We start from the raw sequence: 20,624 nt of genomic DNA, 5'->3' as shown, positions 1-20,624 counted from the left end.
AGCTAATTCCCTCGTATATGCACAATATACTCAAAATTTTCTGCCTTTGCTTAGTGCCCCATCTGAGCAGGATGGATATGAGGAATTTAATTCATTCAAACAACAACTCCCTGCTTTGCCCCTCCTTCCACATTCCCCTCTTCTCAAAAACATCTGAAGTATGAAAGTTGTTCTTAAAAAATAGGAGCATCACAATCTCTTATCACCACATATGGTCTTTAAACTGAAATATTTTAGTGATGTATTGGACATCAAAATCAATTTTTAAGGTGGATTCTGAGTATGTAGGTCCAGCCCCGGTCTGCAGTTTGTGCAGAGATAAAAGGAACTTAGAACATTCAGAAAGATTAACCTGCTGCCTTTAAAATAATGCTGGAAAAATTTTAATTTCTTCAAAGAGTTGGCAGGCATGGGCTAGCTACTGGTCAGAATATGAATTAAATGGATTTCTAAAATCATTAGGAAACAAATCCAAGTTTATGTGCTGTGAAATTTTCAGGGATACTTCAAAGTAAATAGGCTGCTCATCATTTTTTTATAATGTAAAATCACTCAATTTTTGATGGAAAAGAGAATACAGATGGACTGTGTTTTACCTGTGAAAATCACCAATCTATTAAAAATAAATTCCAAGAGGAAATATACATTCTAATCAAGTCATTATTTTCCTGATTAATAAGAACTACACTTTACACAAAATACTTTATCAGCAGCTGTTTTCATCAGAAAACCAATAGTCATAGTTTCACAGTTGAAAAAGTTACACATTAAAATATTTTACAATTCATTTTATATTCACCAGCATCCCATTTCTTAAAGGGCTTGTAATATAAAGCAGATTAGAAGGGAAAACCTCAAAAGTTGATTACTTTGACAGTAAGTTTTACAGAGGACACTAAGAACCACAAAAAGCTTAGGGTCTACTGTAAAATAGTGACCAAATTCCATTATTCTTTAAAAAATCCAATTAGAAACATCTTTTTAAAAAAACAAATTCTACAATATGATTAACAGATTTCAAATTAACAGCAGTCTAAAAATCTTCAAAATAAATCATTTTGTATAGCTAAAAATATGATAAAAAGTTAAAGCATAAGATTATCAGTTGATTATTTTTTGCTAGAATGTTTAAATTAGGCTTCACTTTCTTTAAACCTGCTTTTCTTTTTTTCTCTAAAAGACATTAAAGGAAATATTTCTCAAGTGACCAAATGAAACTGTAGTCAATAGTTATACCACATTCAGTGGCAAGGATGGTTGGTCTTTGGAACTGATCAATCCATGAGAATTGATACCTGATACTGAAGTACCTGGAAGCAGCTATATTATCACCGACTTGAAACACATCCTAGTCACCCCATGTAGCATTCAATTCAAATTTTGGTTCTTTGCCTGCTGAACACTACCTTTTTCTTATTTTTAATGTTGTTTGCTTAAGTGCTGCTTGGATTTGTTTAAAATTTACTTTGCTTTTAGCTAGATCACTCAATCTATATTCTTTATAAAATTTGTCTACATTTCTTCAAACACAGTTAATTTGGTTGCAGACTCTTGAACATAAATGTAAATGATGAAATAAGCTATATGGTTTGTGTTTTAATAGTGGAACAGTCCCAGGGGAAGGGGACTACCTGGACTAATGTGAGAAACTCAAAAAATGTATGAATTTTGTGCAAGGAAGCTCAAAAGCTTTTTTGGCACTTGGGTAAAATGCGGTTCTCTGTATTAGTTTCCAACATCAAAGTTTCAGATGTGTATCATTTCCTTGAGTTTTCCTGTAATCAGTCCCTGACACAGAAAAGACTCGGAGATGTTAGTATGTATTAACTGAATATGCCTAAAAGACACAAAATGTTAATCATGATGTTTTAATAAGATATGAAATCTTCTACATCTGCAAAAGAATCTGGCTTCCTGCTTAAAATAGAGTTTAAATTCTTCTTACTTATTCCAAGACAGTTTACAGAAATAAGTTCCCCTAATCTTCAAATTTATTTTTCTTGTTGGTAGTATTATATACATGCTTTAGTGAGGCCCCTAAATCTCCAATAATTATGCCCTTTTAAAGGTTCTAAAATAGCCAAATATTAAGAGTTTTTGAATTAGAGTCCCTTGTTCACTATTCAAGACTTCTATAGGTAACTAATTTCATAAATGAATTACTTTTTACAATGTTTTACTAGAACATATAATGTGCACAACGTGCACTCTTTATAGTTGTATTCCAATAATATGCCTAATCTAGGAAACTGTCAGTAATTTATTGCACTTTTTCTGGTGTGGCACCTGGACATTCGCTAAAGCTATTTCCTAGGGCATTAGTCATCTGTTTAAAATACCAAGTAAAATAGCAGATTCTAGAGTGATGACTAGCATCAGCCCCTACCTCTTGGGTTCAAAGTGTTTAAGAGTGTACCTTGTGTTCAATGCAATTTAATAAAGTGGGAGAATTAAGTCCTGACCACTTGGATATGGGACATGATCTTAAAATGGTTTAAGATACTACTTTTATTATAGAAATATTGGATAATTAGCCTAAAAAGGTAAAAAGTTTGTGGTTTCTATTCCGCCTTATTATAAAGGATTATTCATGAGCATACCTCGGTAGAGGGACTTAAGCAATCAGTAAGATACTCTAACTTGTGTTATCTAATTTGGTATCTAATTTCATGATTGAGGCTTTATCAAGTATAAAAGAGGATGGAAGATGGGGTATTCTTGTGAAAACAGAAAGAAATAAAAAGAAAGATGATAAACTTTTAATGTTTTCCTTAAGTAGCTACACATTAGTTATTGGTATAAATCGCATAGTGCCTGAGCCTCACCCACAGACCAAGAGAAAAGCTGACTATGCTGCTATGGACAATAAAAAATTTGGGGTGCAAAACAATGCATGACTATGGGACAGATTATGTAAATAAAGAATATATATTAATGATAGTTTCTATAATATAAATAGCCTTTAATAAAAAAAATAATCTTTTTAATAACATTAATACTCACTTCTATTTTCTGGAAAACATGCATGAAAATGTATTCAATTCAATTGCAAAAGAAGAAAAAAAAAAATCAACCTAAGGTGAATACTGTACAATTCTGGAGCAGGAACTATTCCTGCTCATCCTTTCCCTATGATGATTATTTTACTTTGTGGGAGGAGCCCAGAATTTCCCTGGAAAGTAAAAATCAGATTCTTGTAAATACTGTCCAGAAAAAAAACCCCTAAACACCGCCTTGTAATAGGTCTCATTTGTGACTGCTTCCAAAACTTTCCAGATAAGACCCCAAATTGTCAAAAGGTTTGATTTATTAAAAAGGAAAAGTCTCTGTTGAAATCTCAAGAGTCCCTTCCACCCCAAGCATTTTTCTTCATTAAACAAGGAGTCAAAAAACCTACTTCAAACTATAAATTGAACAGCAATGGAAAAATAAGAAATTTTCATTATTTTCTAATCTTAATGTAATTTAACATCAAACTCCATTTCGCTTGAACCTAATAATAATAGACTTTGTTGTGTCCACATTCCAAAACATATAGCATTTGCAAGACAAAGAAAGAACATCATCCTTTTTCCTTCTCCATCATTTCTATATATTTTGGGTTTTTTTGTTTTGTTTTGTTTTTTAAAAAAGATACAAATAATCTTCAAAGTTTACCTTTTGGGCTTAAGGCATAACATGAAATTGCGCATTATTCTAAAGCTTAATTTTGAAATGAACTAGTTTAGTGCTCTCAAACCCTGTTTGCATTTACATTATTTAAATTATATAGTATTTTATTTCTGTTCTTGATGTAAATTCTAATGCTGTTCATGGATTGTGCAATTCCTATGCAATCAGTCTTTGCCTGTTGACAGTTATTAACAGTGCAGTATAGAATCCAGATATTGAGCTTTCAGTTTGTCAGTTATCATTTCAGTTCAAGGCATGCTGCTTAATTGTATGGAAGATCCAATCCATTTTTGTTGTCCAGCCACCATGATGTGCATCATTCATTTGTTTCATGAAATATTCCAAAGCCTCTTGCTCAGTTTTATCTAAAGCTAGGGTCTTTCGAATATATGCAATATCATCAAAAGACTGCAGTTCTGGCATTCCAGAGCCAAGCATCATTGAGAAAAGATTTATGAAGAGATTGGCATGCTGCCGAATAGCTAGATAAGCCTTGTAACACATCTCCTGAAACCTATAAGTAATAAGAACAGTTTGGTCAGTGTGGAGCAAATGGGGTTGAGGTCTCTGCTCAAATGTCACATCAGAGAGAGGCCTTCTTGGACAAACCTATAAAACATGGCGATCCTCTCTCTCTTCCCCTCACCAACACTTTCTACACCCTATATCCCATGCTAGAATGAAACTCCACAAGTCTCTAAGGCTTTGTTTATGGCTTTACCACCAGCACCTAGAATAATGCCTGGCACATTAGGAATTTAATAAGGATTTATTAAATGTATCAACTGGTCCATACTAAAGCCTTCAGGGTTTAGACTAGTGCCAGGATTCAGCTATACATAAAACAGTTTTTTATAAAAAGTTTTTAAAAGTACTTTAAGATTTAAGATAGACTAATGATATGCCATATGGTGGTAAGAAAAACTATGAATAAACATGGTAATTATAGTTATCTGAACTCCTCAAACTGCATGACTAAACAAAATTGTTTTAAGCACTACACATTATTTGTCAATACAGAGATGGTGGGGTCCAATTATTTAAGCAGCAGTAAACAAAAACTTTTAATATATCATGAAGTTTAAGGATCCCTTTTTTAAGGCAGTAAGTACAATAAGTTAAATTGGCTTTCTTTTTGTTTTCCTTCCCAGCATTGCAGAATAAGTAAATAAAAAAATCAGTACATTAAAATATTGTTTATGTTATAATGTTAGTAAACATGTTATTTTAAATTGCTTGAAAAATATCAATTGTTTTTGATAGCGCAACAAGAATTCTTTACTTTGTGCTTTTGATTTTTTTGAGATTACCTCTCAAATTCTCTTGTCTTTGTGCATTCTTGGGCTCCTTTACTAATCACTATTAAGAAATCTTGTGTCAAAACAAATGGCACACGTTCTCGTTTATAACCAAATTTTTTCTTCTTATGATCCAAAAAGTGTCCAAAATCTATATGAAACAGCTTTCAAAAATAAGAAATTATGTTATAGTTTGACAAATGCAGAAATGCAATATCTTGAATTAATAAATTTAAGGCCAAAACATTTTAAAGAGAAAGCTGCTACCTGTCCATCATCTTTAACCATGATGTTACTATTGTGACGATCTCCAATTCCCAAAATGAAGGTAGCAACACAATATCCAGCACATGAACGTGTAAACAGATCAATGGCTGCATCGTATCTACAAAGAAGAAATAAACACCTTGTAAGTAGTGTAGAAATATATAGCAATCCAGTACAGATTGGGGAAAATGGTCAAAATCTATTACAACAATAAAAACAATCACTGATATTAAAGGGAGGAAGTAATTATGTCCAAAGATTTGAGGAATTTTGAGATAGAAAGAAAACTTCTAATCTCTGACAAAAGCACAATTCTTATTATGTTGAAAAAATACTCATGCCATTAAAATGAACTTCTTGTAATCATTTTAACAATGAATTAGAAGTAAAATTTTGAATGTGCAATGTTAACTTTCTAAAAAAAGGAATAAGCAACAAGAAAAACACATTTTAGATACCTAAACTGAATGTATAGGGTTTCACCAAATTGTAAGCAATTCTGATCATTTAAATACAATGATCTCAAGCATTTCAAAGGTCAGACATACGTTATTCCAAAGTAAGTACAATTGTTTTTTCTGGACCAATTCAGTGAAATACACACAATTGTTAACTCAATGAAATACACACAACCGTTAAGAGATCTATCTAATAAAAACTCAGATTAACGTAGAAGAAAAGAATAATAAACTCACATTTCTCCTTTGTTCTTGTCTTTGAGCCACTGATGTAGTGTGTGACTGTTAAACTGCAGTGCGCCTTTCAGGCCACCTTTGCACTGAATTTGCATAATAGTGTGAGAATTTCTCACCACCTCAATAAGTCCCACACAGTCACCAATTGACAGACAGCCATAAGGTAACATTCTGAAAAAGGATCAAGACATTTCAATTAAATGATGGAATATCAAAATTGTAAATATTTTAATAGGTTAGTGTGGGAACATTTGCAAATTTGTCATGCATGACTGTTATTTCATTAACTTAATTTTTTTATTATAGCATGACAAACATTCCTAGAAAAATCTTCAAAATTATCTGCCATCATTTATTACAACTTTCAACTGAGAAAGTATTTGTTGTACATCAGAATAGCATTAAGAAAAGTATTTGTGGCAATTAAAAATTTAAAAACATTTATGACTTTAAAGATATGGATGAATTTAAAGATGTTTAATTGACATCTAAAAAATACTGTAGGGTAGCAGTTCTCAAGTTTTTGGTCTCAAGACTCCTTTACATTCTCAAAAATTACTGAGATCCCAAAGAGCTTTTAGTTATGTCTGTTACATCTACTGACATTAGAAATTTAAATGGAGAAAACAAATTAAAATACTTATTCATTCATTCAAAAGTGACAATAAACTATTATACGGTAATATAAGCAACATCTTTTATGAAACAAAAAACCCTGTATTAAAAAAAAAACTTAGAAGAATGATACTTTTCCATATTTCCAAATTTCTGTAATTTCTGGCTTAATAGTACTGAGCTGGATTCTCATAGAAGTTTCTGTTTTCAACCTAATGCAATATTTTAATTGAAGCAAATGAAGAAAATCTGGCCTCACATAGGTATATAGTTGGAAAAAGATAATAGCCTTTTCAGATATTGTAGATATTTTTCTTTGATACTACTCCAAAACTTGAGTTTCTAAAGTTACAATATGGAATCTGAAACCATATTAATAAACTCTTCATACTCTCACATTAAAATCTTTGTCTACCTTGCCTCTGAATGGGCTTTTACCAATATATGACTTTATAGTAATCCTGCACTGGTCATTTGGAAGATACTAGTGCACTGAGTCATGGAAATCTTCCAAATGGTGATAGTTTCCATTATACCAACTAAAAAATTATAATTGTTAGTTTATCCTTGATCTCATCAGAAAGTCTTTAATTTTGGGGAAGCTGTTATGCTCATAGCAGTGCATATAAGTTTTTAAAATTCTAATTTTTGCTTAAAAACTCAAATTTGATCACTGACAACAAATACTGTCAGCTGTTCTCAGGAGACAGGCTTGTGTTGTTCATTTTCAAGAATCTGTCTGCCAAATCCCTTGTCTGGATAACTAAAGCTCAGCTATTAGTCATTCTTTTATTCTTTTTTAATTTATTTAATTTGCTATCATTAATCTACAATTACATGAGCGACATTATGGTTACTAGACTCCCCCCATCATCAAGTCCCCACCACATACCCCATTACAGTCACTGTCCATCAGCATAGTAAGATGCTGAAGAATCACTACTTGTCTTCTCTGTGTTGTACAGCCCTCCCCTGTGCCCCCCCACTCCCTACATTGTGTGCTTTTTATTATATTCAGATTTATTATACTCTACCTCATTTTTTTTTTTTATAACAAGACTTATAGGACTATGTCCCTCCCTTCCCACCCATCCTCCACAGTCCCTTTCCCTTTGGTAACTGTTAGTCCATTCTTGGGTTCTGTGAGTCTGCTGCCTTTTTGTTCCTTCAGTTTTTTCTTTGTTCTTATACTCCACAGATGAGTGACATCATTTGGTACTTGTCTTTTTCTGCCTGGCTTATTTCACTGAGCATAATACCCTCTAGCTCCATCCATGTTGCTGCCAATGGTAGGATTTGTTTTCTTCTTATGGCTGAATAATATTCCATTGTGTATATGTACCACATCTTCTTTATCCATTTATCTACTGATGGATACTTAGGTTGCTTCCATTTCTTGGCTATTGTAAATAGTGCTGCGATAAACATAGTGGTGCATATGTCTTTTTCAAACTGGGCTGCTTATTAGTTATTCTTTAAGTAAATATGGTGTTCCATGAAAAAAGCAGCTAGTTCAGCTCACAATTCAAGTAACTCACAGATGCTTTTCCTTGATACAATCACAGTTTGGTATTTAGCAGAAGTGCATTAGGGGATTTCCCATTCATCACACAGAGTATTAAAATGGACATGTAGTCAAGAGTAGGATGGGAGGATTTAAAGAGACAATGAAAAAAGTACCTAACATCCCAACTGGCCATAAGTAGTACTAAAATACAGTTTTGCTTCCTCTGTTCTCTTTCCACATTTTCCTTATTCTTAAATTTCTGAAGGAGTTATAGTCTATACCTAACTTCATTTTCTCACTTAATTACTTGTAGCATAACTTCTAGGCCTTCTACTCTTATTGACTCAAATTTTCTTAAAGTTAACCATGAATCATCAAATCCAAGGGCTTTTTCATAGTCCTTATGCTCTTAAATCCCCTGAAACACCTGACACTTAAGTTGCATCTCTGCCCTTTTTTGGGTTCTGTGAATTACTTACTCTGGTTCTCTCATCCCTTTGAACATTTCTCTTATGAAATCTTTCCTTCTACCTGCCCAGTGAATATAGGAATTTCTTAAGGTTGTACTCTTGTTCATTCTCTTATTTTTCATTTTAATTTCATTAACTGTTGAATATAACCATACTTTAAAGAGTCACATAGTCCTATAAGTCTTGTTATAAAAAAAAAATGAGGTACAGTATAATAAATCTGAATCTAAGTTCTGCCAAGAATAAATTTAAATGCTATGATTTTAGTTAAACTTACTTTTTACTTAAAATTAAACTTCAAATGACATTTTTTACTTAAATTTTAGTTTAAAAAAATTTTAGAAAATACTGTAAGACTTAAAAACTTTCTAAAGATCCAACTACTTTTCAATGCTCTAGCTTAACTTTAGATCCTTTTTTGTATAGTCACTAATTTACAATTAAATCTTGTAATTACCAGAGTTATATAGTTAAATCCTCTACTCTGTTTAGTTCGGTGTTCTCTTCTGTACTTTACTCCCCTACAGGAGGTGGTAGTAGTACCATGTGGATCCCTCACCATATGGGGAAATATACCAAAAAAGGAAACTGGATTGTATAAGATTAATTGTTACTGGAAATCAGCAAGAATTAATAATACAAAGAATTAGGAGTTGAGAAATCTGAAGTTGATAACTTAATTTTGTGTCCTAATAGGTTACTTGAGATGTCCATTTTTCTTCTTTGTAATAAAAGAGTTTTATTTAAAAATAAAACTGTTTGTCACTGATTCATTTTTATATACCAGCTATTCCTAATCCATATGAGGCATACAAATAAACCCTAATTTACCCTGTTGCTATAGCGAGAGTTGACACCTATGCCCACTTATAGACAAAAGTACTTTTGGAGAGCATGGCCTTTGCCAGAATGACTACATTTTCAGAGACAGGTAAGATGGAAAAGCTATTTGAAGCAAAAATGACTAGAAGATGAAGCATGACAGAAAACTTGGAGCTAATACTAATAACTACAGAAGGTTGGGCAGAAACCAACAGAGTGGCAAGAACTTCAGAATTAGTTGCTTTCATGAAGTTTGCTGCAAAATTGATTCAAGAGTAGAGGATTTATAAAGGAGTTTTAAAATTAGAAAATTTGTATTATGAAAGAGACTTTCTTCTGAACAAAAACAAGGATCTTTGTGTTTCCTATGTTCTGTTCCCAAATAGTGACATTCCAGTGGTAGTTGAAGAGTTTCTACCAGCTTATTAGAAATAGTTCTTCTTACCTAGCTGAACCTCATAAGCTATTCTAAGACGAGGAAGAGGAGGAAAAATGAAAGTATCATAGTGTGACCAACTAGTGTGAATTACCACTCCATGCATTTCTTAACAGATAATGTCTCTATATGCTCTATAATATTTACTAAAGTTTACTTTTTCAGGATGAATTTCAACATACATGTTGCTGTTTTGGTTACCTACCGAAGATCAAGACCTTGATTTTGCCAGATATTTTCCATAATGCGAATAATTTGAAGCGTTAGCATATCTTGCCGTAAATCTGAAATTCAAATAATATGTACCACCACTTAATGCCATAATGTAAATCTGGGTACTATGTTATCACATTGCTTTCAAATGGAAAATAAACAGAGCTATATTTACTCTTCAAAATAATGTAGAAGGAACCAATATTCTGATTCTTAAATCCATTTCTGAAGTATCTGCAGAAACCCATCTGGATTAACAGTGTTAAGATAAACTAGCATGTATTTCACAGAACTTTTAAATCAAAACATTTAAAGCACTTATTTTTCCAAATCAAATTTGGATATGTTTATATTAAAACATTAGGATTAACAGAATTCAGTACTGAAATGTCATATCCCAGTGGAAATCTATCATATTCTCCCACTGCTCCCCTCAGAGCCCATTCTCCATAAGATCTTTTATATAATTTCTTAGCAGCTACTCTTTTCTTTTATACTATGGTTGTAATTATGTTTACAATGTCTCTCTTTTCCTTACTAGACTGTGAGCATTAAGAGGGCAGGGATTCTGTTTTGTTTATACTTACAACTTCCCAGCCTATCACATCAAATATTAATAGAATGCAGCAAACTCACACAGTTAAACAAATGATAGAAACTTATTTCAGGCCTTCTGATTCTAAACCTAGGGCTTCTTTTCATATTTCTTTTCTATACATATTTTACAGGGTAAGGCATGTACTTAATATTACATATTTTACCACATGCATACTCCTTGAATGGCTTTCAGTAGTCTTCATGGTTCATAAATATCCTGTATATAAAAAGATACTTCAATTTATGCATCATATTAATATTCTTCCTTACCATCCCCATTTTTAAAGATGATCTCATTGTTCTGAAAGAGTAACTCTGACATGATGTCTGGGTTCTCCCAATTCAGCCACAGTGGCCTTTTGGCAGAGGACATAATTCGACACTCTTCAAGCCTTTAAAATAGTTAAAAACTTTACTAGATACTTTAGCTTTGTTAATTTTTTTACTCTAATTTATTTTAAAATACATATACAGCACAGCTTTTTGAATTGCTATACAAATTTAAAACTTTCTCCTTAACTTCATTTATGAATTTGTTTCTAAGGGAGTACAAGGAAAAATAAATACTAAGCTTAAACATTTCTTATATAATAACATATGAGTTTTCAACAAATATAAGGACATATCATTAGTTTTACAGATATTATACTCTATTTCATCCCCTATGATACCAGAAATTCTGGCCATAGAAAGTTTTAGGCTCTATTATTAAAGTAGTAAAAACTCGTCTTGAACAAATGCAGTTCTCAACTGAAGAAATTTTACAACTCTTACTTTGCAGGGTAGGAGAATGGGAGATGGAAGCACATATAATTGAACATTCTAATTACAATGGACATTTTCACTTTTCTCAAGAGTTTCTTCAAAAGGGCATTTGTTTAAATATATCAATACATTTCCAATAAAGTAGCTTACCTGAGATTTCCTAGCTGATGAGCAGGATTTAGAGGAGACAGAAAGCCCTGTAGAGCATCCATGAAATCTGGTCGCCGCATTTGCTCAACTAAAAACTTCATCTGTACCTGATAAATAAGCATAATTGTGGTTAGAAATTGATTGATTTCGTAAAAAGTAAAACTAACTGCTAAACTTCTCAGTACTGTGCAGTCTTTGAATACAGACCCTGAATTGACTGTAGTCTAATTACAAGGGTTTCTGTAACAGAATAGCACAACTCAGGAAGAGGCAAGTGAGAACAACCTGTGAGAAGAATTCTGCGTGCTGACAGAGGCAGCGTTTTGGCTCTAAAGGGCTTGGTCAGCTATGGTGGGTCAGCTGCCAATTTTGGAAATCAAGTTGCACTGACTGTATCCACTCCCATTCATTTAGGTATTGGCTGCTTTTGCACTGGTATAGTGCAGCTGAGTTGTTAAAGTAGAGACCTCATGATTTGTAACTTCTGAAATATTTACTATCTGTCCTTTTAAGAAATAGTTTATTGGCCTTTTTTTTAGAGAAAAAACTAAGGAGATACCATGTTAGCTTAATAACCTTACTTCTACGTTTTCAGAAAGCATTATATACACTCTCTCTCTGTTGGGTAAAAACGGTCTAGTAAGGCTAAAATAAATTGTTGGGAAAAGGGCTTGTAAAAACATTTGTGATACTGCGTCTCATACTAAACTAAGGTTCCAGTACATAGCTAGAAAGAAACATGCCTTTTTAATAAATTCAAACCAGGCTGCTGAGCTATACTGAAATAACTGCCATTTTATCTTAGGAAACCTCATTCAATAAAAAATAAAGTATTGAATAGGGAAAAAAAGAAATTAGGAGGTAGGAATTAATTTTCATGTTGGAATTTCAGTAACAAAGTGTTTTCTTAGTATGTATAAGTGAGTAGCTGGAAAATCCAGTCATCGTTGATTAGGGCAGCCCTAGCTCTATAAAGCATGTTTCTTTCACTGTCAACCCTAAAGTGAGCATACTGCTTCCCACACTTTACCATTGTTATGATAAAAAAAAACTACTCAAAGTAACTGCTTTTCTTCCTGTGACCACATTTTCAGTCCCCTATCAACAATCCCATTTAAGCCAGTAGTGATCTGAGGCATAGCTTTTGTGTTCCTAATTAATCTATGGTGTCACAGCCAACCTGTTATAAAAATTCTAGCTTCAATAAATACTTACATTTACAAATTTAACTAGTATCTACTTTCTTTTTTTCTTACCTATTAACAATATAAGTATAAATTTGAAGTTTACTGAGCATCAGAAACAGTGCAATTATTTTCTAATAACCTGTATCTGAACTTACATATCAGAACTTGAATAAGATCAATTCAGTCACACACTGTATGACATTTAGATTAATACAGTACCTTTAAAGTTTTTTTTCTTCAAGCAGTATTAATGAAGATGCTGGAAAAATTTATTCAGTACTGCTATCTTACATTCTCTGTCTTTTGAGGACTCACTAATAAACTGGTGGGGTTTTTTTTCTTTAATTTCACTGGAGGTGAGGTATGATCTCATCTTTTTGTGTAGGATGTGGTAGATTGAATAAAGGATAAAGAGTAGGAAAAGGTCATGAAAAATCCATTTTATATTCCTCAGTTACACTAAGGTCAACTCCAGATGACTAGAGGCTATGATACATTCACTGTGTGATTAAGAGTCCACTTTAAACTCAGAAATGTAAAAACTAATTTCTTTCCACTAATTTTCAGAGTCATTACTAAAAGATAACAAATGAAACTAAGGAAAAAATAATTTCAAAAGTTAGGGCTACATTGAAGAGAAAGGAAGGGAAAGAAGAGGTAACCAACATTTATTGGGCACCTCCCATGTTCTAGGTACTGTAATAGGTGTTTCGCATATTTTGTGTAATTTAATTCCAACAACAATCCTAGAAAGCATTATCCCTATTTTACAGGTAAGGAAAACAAACCTCAAAAGCTAAATAATGTGTCTACGAGAAGCAGTGAAACTTGGATCCAAATTCTAACATGCTTGATTCTAAGGCCCATAATCTACAATATATATATGGGGCTCTCAAGTAACTTTGCTCTAATTAACAGACTCAAAAACAAACTAGATGCACATACCTTTTGTGTTTCATCCTTTTTCTCTTGTTTGAGAATGTCAGTTAAGTTAATGAGCTTTTCCATAGCCTCAACTTGCCTATTTAGATGTTTCAAATACATCCCACATGCACGACAGTAGGACTCCAAAAGCAGGCCAAACCTCTGGCTAACTGTTTTATTATGCATCTCAGATCTTAAAGAAATGTGCAAGATTAGGAGAGGAAAAAAAGACCATATATATGGTCTTAAGTGACTATACATATATAATCCATTTTAAGAAAATAAAACATTTTCTAAATCCAGTAAATGTTATAATCCTACTAACAATGAAATGATTTAAAATTTATTTAAAAACAAAACAAGAGTTTCAGATAGTTCCTGGAAATATAAATTTAATACACTAGCTTTTAGGTTTATTTCAACTACTTTTCATTTACTAATTTCAGCACAGAATACATAAACATGAAAAAAATGGAAATCAGACACAAAAAACATTAAAATGAATAGGGAGGGAGTGAAGAGCTCCATGAATACTATTTGACTCTTCTGGCATGCATGTCCCTGTTCTACACTATCTCTAAATATAAGGCATTTTAAACCTAGCTTCTAAGATTCCAGTTTTGACTTATTTTAACACTTAAAAAATCATGTTAGTCATAAATCTGTTCCTAAATTTAGAAAAACATATATGGTTTATGACCTTTTATATTCTACAAAATATTTTTAAATCTTAATTAGCAATTAGTTTGTTTTCTAATAAGAAAGTTGGAATTTTGTTATTATTGTTCTAAATTCCATGGTAAGATTTTTTTCTTTGGGTTATTTTAATCCACATATACAGTGAAACCAACTGTAAAATTAATCTAGCAAATCTTACTCTGTTTAAAGTAAAATTAAAATCTTTAATATATTTCAGGTCACATTCCTGTATAAAATTCAGTTTTGAATTTTACTGCTTTTTAGTGTTAAACAGCTGAGGGAAGCTCATCACTGGTACGACATACTTTCAGTATGGAGAACTCTTCTACACAAATAAAAACACACTAATATATGAGAAGCACATATTTATATATCTATTAAGAAAGCAAATAATATATATATCTAAATAATTTAATGGGATAATAATTTGACTTACTTTAAATGCCAAAAGAAAAAGTGCCCAATCCTTTGATTAGTCAATGCTTTCTTGAGTAAAAATCTCACAAGCAGGTTATCCAAATACTGTTCATATTTTAGGACCTATGTGATTAAAAACAAATGAAGTCTAGATTTAAAGAAAATTTTTAAAAAAGAAAGTAGATACTACTGGTAATAAAACTAATTTTTAAAAAAGCATAAAGCCAATTTATGTTTTTGGAAGTTGCATGGATTTGGAATAAAACATTAAGTAATAAAACATTATTTTTCTATTTCACATTATTTTACCTGTACTAGCTGAATTAGGTACTGAGAAAGTTTGTCATCTGTTAAGTATTTTTCCAAGCATCGAACAGCAAAACCTCGAACCATAGGATCTGGGTAATTGCAATCCAGAAGCTCCATAGCTTGTTCAGGTTTGATTGGAGGCCAATCTTTTACCAAGCAGTACATCTGTGTATGAAAAAGACAAAAATATTTAAAAAGCAAAGATAACTGTGAATGAACCCTCTATGACATTGTCTTACTTTATTTTAAAGTTAGTTTAGATGACACCCCCCCCTTATAAATTCAGTGCTTAAAAATGTTCAGTTCTAATTAACTGTATCAGTGGAAGTGGTGTGAATAATATTTTTATCCACTGTATTACCATTACTAATTAATTTAAAACATAGCCTATTTCATCTGTTTATGAAAACTTTTAAAGAAAAAACAATTTGAACTACATACCAATTTGTGCAAGTTATACATTATCTCAAACATGCCTTTACCTGAGCTACTTCGTCTCTAGAATTCCATTTAACAGACAGAAGTAATTTGGGTAGAATTTCAGGGATAGTTACACAGTAATGTCTGTGTGGAAAAGACAAAACAAAACATTCTTATAAGTTACTTAAAATGACTAGATGTCTAAACTTTCAACTATGTTATCCCTTAAGAAGTTCCAAACAGTTTTAAAACTTACCATTACTAACCTTCTTTAAAATCAAAAGAAAGCAGCATTTAACATTATAGTTGCATATATATGCACGCACATATATATATATATACAGTTATAATGGCAAGGAAAACAGAAGAAAATCAAAATGGAAGCCAGGTTCGTAGGAAAAATTACGAATTTATTTTATAGCACTCTTCATATAGCTCCTTTTATTCACCTATTTATGCAACATGAACCATGAGAAGAGTCACCACTTCTACTGTTACTGGACAAAAATCTATGTTGTAATGGACTTTGTGTAGAAATGCACTGCAACTGTTTTATTTAAATAAACCATTGTATACTTACCAAGAAGTAGGATAATTTCTTCAGGAGTGAAAATAAGGCATTGCACTATTATTTTGAGGAAGTGTTAGGGAAAAAAAAAAAATGGAAGGAACTCTTAAAAACTAAAATACCTAGACCAACTAAATCATAACTAAACTGATCTAAAACTGTAGGGTATTTTTGTTGGATCTTGAATTTTACTAAACAAAAACTAAATCCTAAAAAAAGCCATATCAGGGATTTATAATTTTTAAAAAGCCCTCAATGTACAAGGTTAGTATCAATGCAGCATGATTATCTAGAAATACTGAACTTTAGCCATAGTTTTAGAAAAGATAATATTTACAATAAAAAAATTCAAGTAAATTATGCTTTATTTACTCAAATAGGCATGGCAGAAACATGGCCAAAGTCAGTTCTTTCTCCTGTTAGAGGAGAAAAAACAGAGAATCTCTATTTTTAACACTTACCTATGGCTCCACAGAAAATCTTTCTCTTGCTCAGTGATTTCAGACAGTGGATCTCGGGTACAAATTGCTCGGAGCTGTTCTTTATCATTTTCTCTTAATTCATTGTCTCTAGCTAGTCTGTTACTCTGTAAAATAAAGTAGTATCTCACGTGATTTTCTTTGCCATATTCATGAGTGAATTACAAAAAAAGAACACTGCCAATAAACTTTACATTGCTTATTAAATTGTTGTATAACAGTTTATTCTCTTTGCAAGACTTTATTTTTAGGGACAGGGAAGAATCAACCTAAGATGGTATTTGTAGAACAGATACAGTAATTTACTTGGTTAATATTACTACCAACCACTGAGCAGTAACTGCCAAGTTAGGGATAAGATCAGCCTGGGGCATTGGGGGGTAGTAGTGAATAATTTACTTCTCTTCCTGATGAGGCCCCTCCCTAGTATTCCATTAACTAATCTGCTAATGTTTCTGGAATAAGAGAATAAGAAATAATAAAATAATGAAATAAAATGTAAATTATTTCCTAATCTCTGCCTGAATACATCCTTATAATCACTGCAAGGCTTTCAAATTTAAAAAGTAAAAATAAGGGAAAAACGGAGAAGAAATGCCTCCATTAAAAACACTGTATTTTGAGGTTGGAAACTAAAAAGAAAACACCATTAATTTTGTTGTGATTCCAAGATTTCAAGTAATGTATTTATTTCTTTTAAATATAAATATGTTAATCGCATAACAAATAATTAGGAATGCACACTAATGTACTATGTAAAACAGACATACCTTTTAGAATGACTTACACATATTCCTAATGGCTAAAAATGAAAGACAGGCATGCTACTTAGTTTTTATACATTGTTAATTTAACCAACAGGATAAAGAAATACTGCCTCACAGAGTCATTCAAAAAATATTTATTAAAACATGTACTGTGTGCCTTGTCTTGTCCTTATTGTTGGGTTAAGATAGTAAAAGAACCTACATTAACAGGGCTTCCACTCTAATGGGAAATTAAATGAAGAAGAAAATTGCTGAAGAGTTGATATAAATACTCTGGGTGATGCTAACAGAGAATGACTGAGTAGCCACTTTAGACTGGGTGTTTAGAAATGGCCTCTGAAAAGCAGTATTTAATTTGTGATTCAAATGACAAAGAACCATTTAAACTAAGATCAGGGAGGCAATGATGAAAGTGATCCAAGGAGAGAATGAGTTTGGTGTGAAGAAGGAACAGGAAGGCAGCCAGCAAGCCTGAAACCCAGCAGATGAGGGAGAACAGTGATTGGAGGTAATGTTAAGCGCAAGTAAAATCTGCAGGACAGAGTACAAGGTTTTGATTTTATTTTTAGTGAAAGCTATTTAAAGGATGAATACTATGACTTGATCTATATTTCACAGAGAGTATTCTGGCTGCTCTGGGAGACCACATAGGAGGCTATTTGTAATAGTTCAGGTAAGAGATAATAAAACTTATTCATTAACTCAACAGAAAAAGTGTCATTACCAATTATCATCTGGGTCCAATGGACTCATAATTCTTCTACATTACTTATGTTTATTTGTTTAAATTTTTCATATGAAACAGTTTAAAGAACAATTGTGAAAAACATTTGTGAAAACAATTAGACATTTTAATAAGAATTTAAACACAGTAAAATCAAATTTATAATCCAAAATGAGCAACATCCTTTGAATGTAACTAACTGCTTGCTCATCAACTTGCATGCATGAGCCTAAAACATATCCATCTTGTAAATATTGATTCCAAACTTCAAAAACATATCAAAAAAGTTCTAGCCTATCATTACTTCTGGTTTTTCTTATCATACTTGTATTGTCAAAATGCAATACTTTTGAAAACTTTGATAGTTAATTTTGTTGAAGAAGAGAGAACAGCCATCTTCTTTGTTTCATAATTATAAAACATTTCTCTTTTTATACTTATAGATGTCAATCAAAATAATCAATCCAAGGAGTTTTTAACTTTCTATACCCCCTTTTCCTTCTAGTCACTTTTGTATACACCCTGCCTGCAGAATTTATATACTAGAAAGCACATCAAGTACATTTTGGTACACACCACCATAAAAGATGTAAAGAATTACCTCCAAAAGATGAGGTGTGGTCTAGGTTCTTATCAAAAGGTATGTGATGAAATCATTCCTGTTGAATGACTAACTGAATGTGAATACTCTATTTCCTTTTGTCCACGGAAATGAATTGTTCACACATCATTTCTTGAGTTTAGAAAAAATTCATCTAGGATACTGTCATCTGGTATTTCACTTATATGATCAATTTCCCCATCATCATTACAGTCTGGAGTAGTGGTTCTCGACTGGGGTGATTTTGTTTCCTCTACCTCCCAGGACCCTCTGACATTGTCTGCAGACATTTTTTGATTGTTTCGACTTGGGGGTGGTGGTGCTACTGGTGGGTAGAGGCCAGGGATGCTGCCTGCCATCCTGTAGTGCAGAGAACTGTCCCTACAATAAAGAATTATTTGGCCCAAGATGTCAATAATGTTGAGGTTGAGATACTCTATACTATTACCTGTTTCTTTGCATTCATATTCTGATTTGTCTAATAACTGTGAAATATTTTCCTCTGTCAATTTTCTTCTCTTTGTCCTTATGAGTGGAAAGGGAAAAATTCTGAATTTACAACAGTGTTCAGTGAAAGCCTAAACAACAATAACAAAAACTACCAAGATGTTGTCTGCAGACTTCTTATACCTCTGATAAGATAATGCAAGATATCGGGCAACATAATAAGAAGACTTAACGAAGATGTAATAGTGATGAGCTATTTTACTGTCATATCATCCTTCTAGGCTATTCTATCCCTCTATATTTTCATATCACTTCCATCATTTTTAGAAGAGTTGGAAGTAATTAATGATACTGATGAAACAGTAAAATATTTTAAGATACAGGAACACTAAGATCCCATAATGTATCTTACTTAGATTTATAAAAGTTTTCAACAGACCCAATGGTAACTGAAAGACAGAATAAGGTTTACTCTATTATAAATAATTCTTTTTTCTTTGAAAGAAATTTTTCTAAAGGTAAAAACAATCACAAAATATCAATTTTATGACTGAGTTAGAACTGCTCAAAAAAAAATTCAAAAGCTAAAATTGGCTCCAACAGATCCTGATGGTAAGCTGAATTCAATGACCAAGTGTACGAATAAAATAGTAGATAATAAATGAGTTTTCAAGTGACTTGACTCTGGTAATTCAATTAGTTTATAGGAATAACTAATTGGACAGCACTACAGACATGTCATGAGAATGCTTATCAGCATTTCAAAATTGAGGAAATCCTGTTCAGTTATAACAGAATGGTTAGGAGTTAAGTGGCTCAATACTCTAATTAAACAGTGACTTTGGGTAAATTATTTAAACTCCTTAAGCCCGTTTCTTTATTGGCAAAATAGGGATTATAACAGTACCCATCCTCACAGAGACTGTTTATAAGATTAAATGAGGTAATAGGTAAAAAGTGATTGGTGTGGAATTTGGTACACAGTAAGCACTTGAAAATGTTAGCAATTACCATCAAGGAATTAAATTTACAGAACAGTGGCTACATTAACTTGAGAAAAGTTAATCGTACTTTTAGTATCTGAAATAATTCAGTACTGATTTTAAATTAATTTGTACTTCCTCAAAATAGCTTCTACCTATCTTTGAAAGCACACAGGCAGGTGGTGGTTGTTATTAATACTATTTATTCAGTTTATAGACGGGATTGGTGACTCCTTACTGAGACTACAGCTGTAAACTAATAAAGTTCCTAAGTGCAGGCTTTTGGGCTGCCCCCGAGTGCCATTGTTACTGTTACTGGGGTAGGCATATTTCAGGACCTCTTGGCCCTACATTCATTGGTTGCCCTATCTATAACCTGCCACTAGGCCACGGAAAAAACGATTAATTTGAAAACCGGAGAAACAGACAACAAAGAACAAAAATATCCTCTTCTCTTAGCACTGGTACCTTTGCCCTTGAGAAATAAGGGACAGTTAATAGCCCTTGAACCCAGTTATACTGTGATTCCAAAGTAATGGCCAAGATCAGACAACTAGATCAATATTTAAACTCCATTTTACATATACTTTTT

At 32.3% G+C, this 20,624-nt stretch overlaps 1 protein-coding gene across 1 annotated transcript in view; it reads right to left on the bottom strand.

Annotated features, from left to right (window-relative positions):
• Positions 1 to 699: 699 nt before the first annotated feature.
• The window catches only part of PIK3CA (phosphatidylinositol-4,5-bisphosphate 3-kinase catalytic subunit alpha), an 82,589-nt gene continuing 62,664 nt past the window's right edge, over positions 700 to 20,624 (bottom strand). Inside the window, exons 10-21 of the mRNA XM_036926708.2 lie at positions 16,493 to 16,617; positions 15,526 to 15,607; positions 15,044 to 15,208; positions 14,754 to 14,857; positions 13,640 to 13,811; positions 11,508 to 11,614; positions 10,863 to 10,984; positions 9,988 to 10,066; positions 5,933 to 6,103; positions 5,238 to 5,355; positions 4,983 to 5,134; positions 700 to 4,186 (exon numbers count right to left, since the gene is read on the bottom strand). Of these exons, the coding sequence (XP_036782603.1) occupies positions 3,916 to 4,186; positions 4,983 to 5,134; positions 5,238 to 5,355; positions 5,933 to 6,103; positions 9,988 to 10,066; positions 10,863 to 10,984; positions 11,508 to 11,614; positions 13,640 to 13,811; positions 14,754 to 14,857; positions 15,044 to 15,208; positions 15,526 to 15,607; positions 16,493 to 16,617 (1,668 nt within the window). The 3' untranslated portion in view covers positions 700 to 3,915. The remainder of the gene's footprint in view (positions 4,187 to 4,982; positions 5,135 to 5,237; positions 5,356 to 5,932; positions 6,104 to 9,987; positions 10,067 to 10,862; positions 10,985 to 11,507; positions 11,615 to 13,639; positions 13,812 to 14,753; positions 14,858 to 15,043; positions 15,209 to 15,525; positions 15,608 to 16,492; positions 16,618 to 20,624) is intronic.

Source organism: Manis pentadactyla, chromosome 1 (genome assembly GCF_030020395.1).
Source record: "Manis pentadactyla isolate mManPen7 chromosome 1, mManPen7.hap1, whole genome shotgun sequence".
In the NCBI taxonomy this organism is placed as follows: Eukaryota; Metazoa; Chordata; class Mammalia; order Pholidota; family Manidae; genus Manis; species Manis pentadactyla.
The sequence above is the reverse complement of the archived record's forward strand: the minus strand, read 5'-3'. Positions and strand labels throughout refer to the sequence as shown.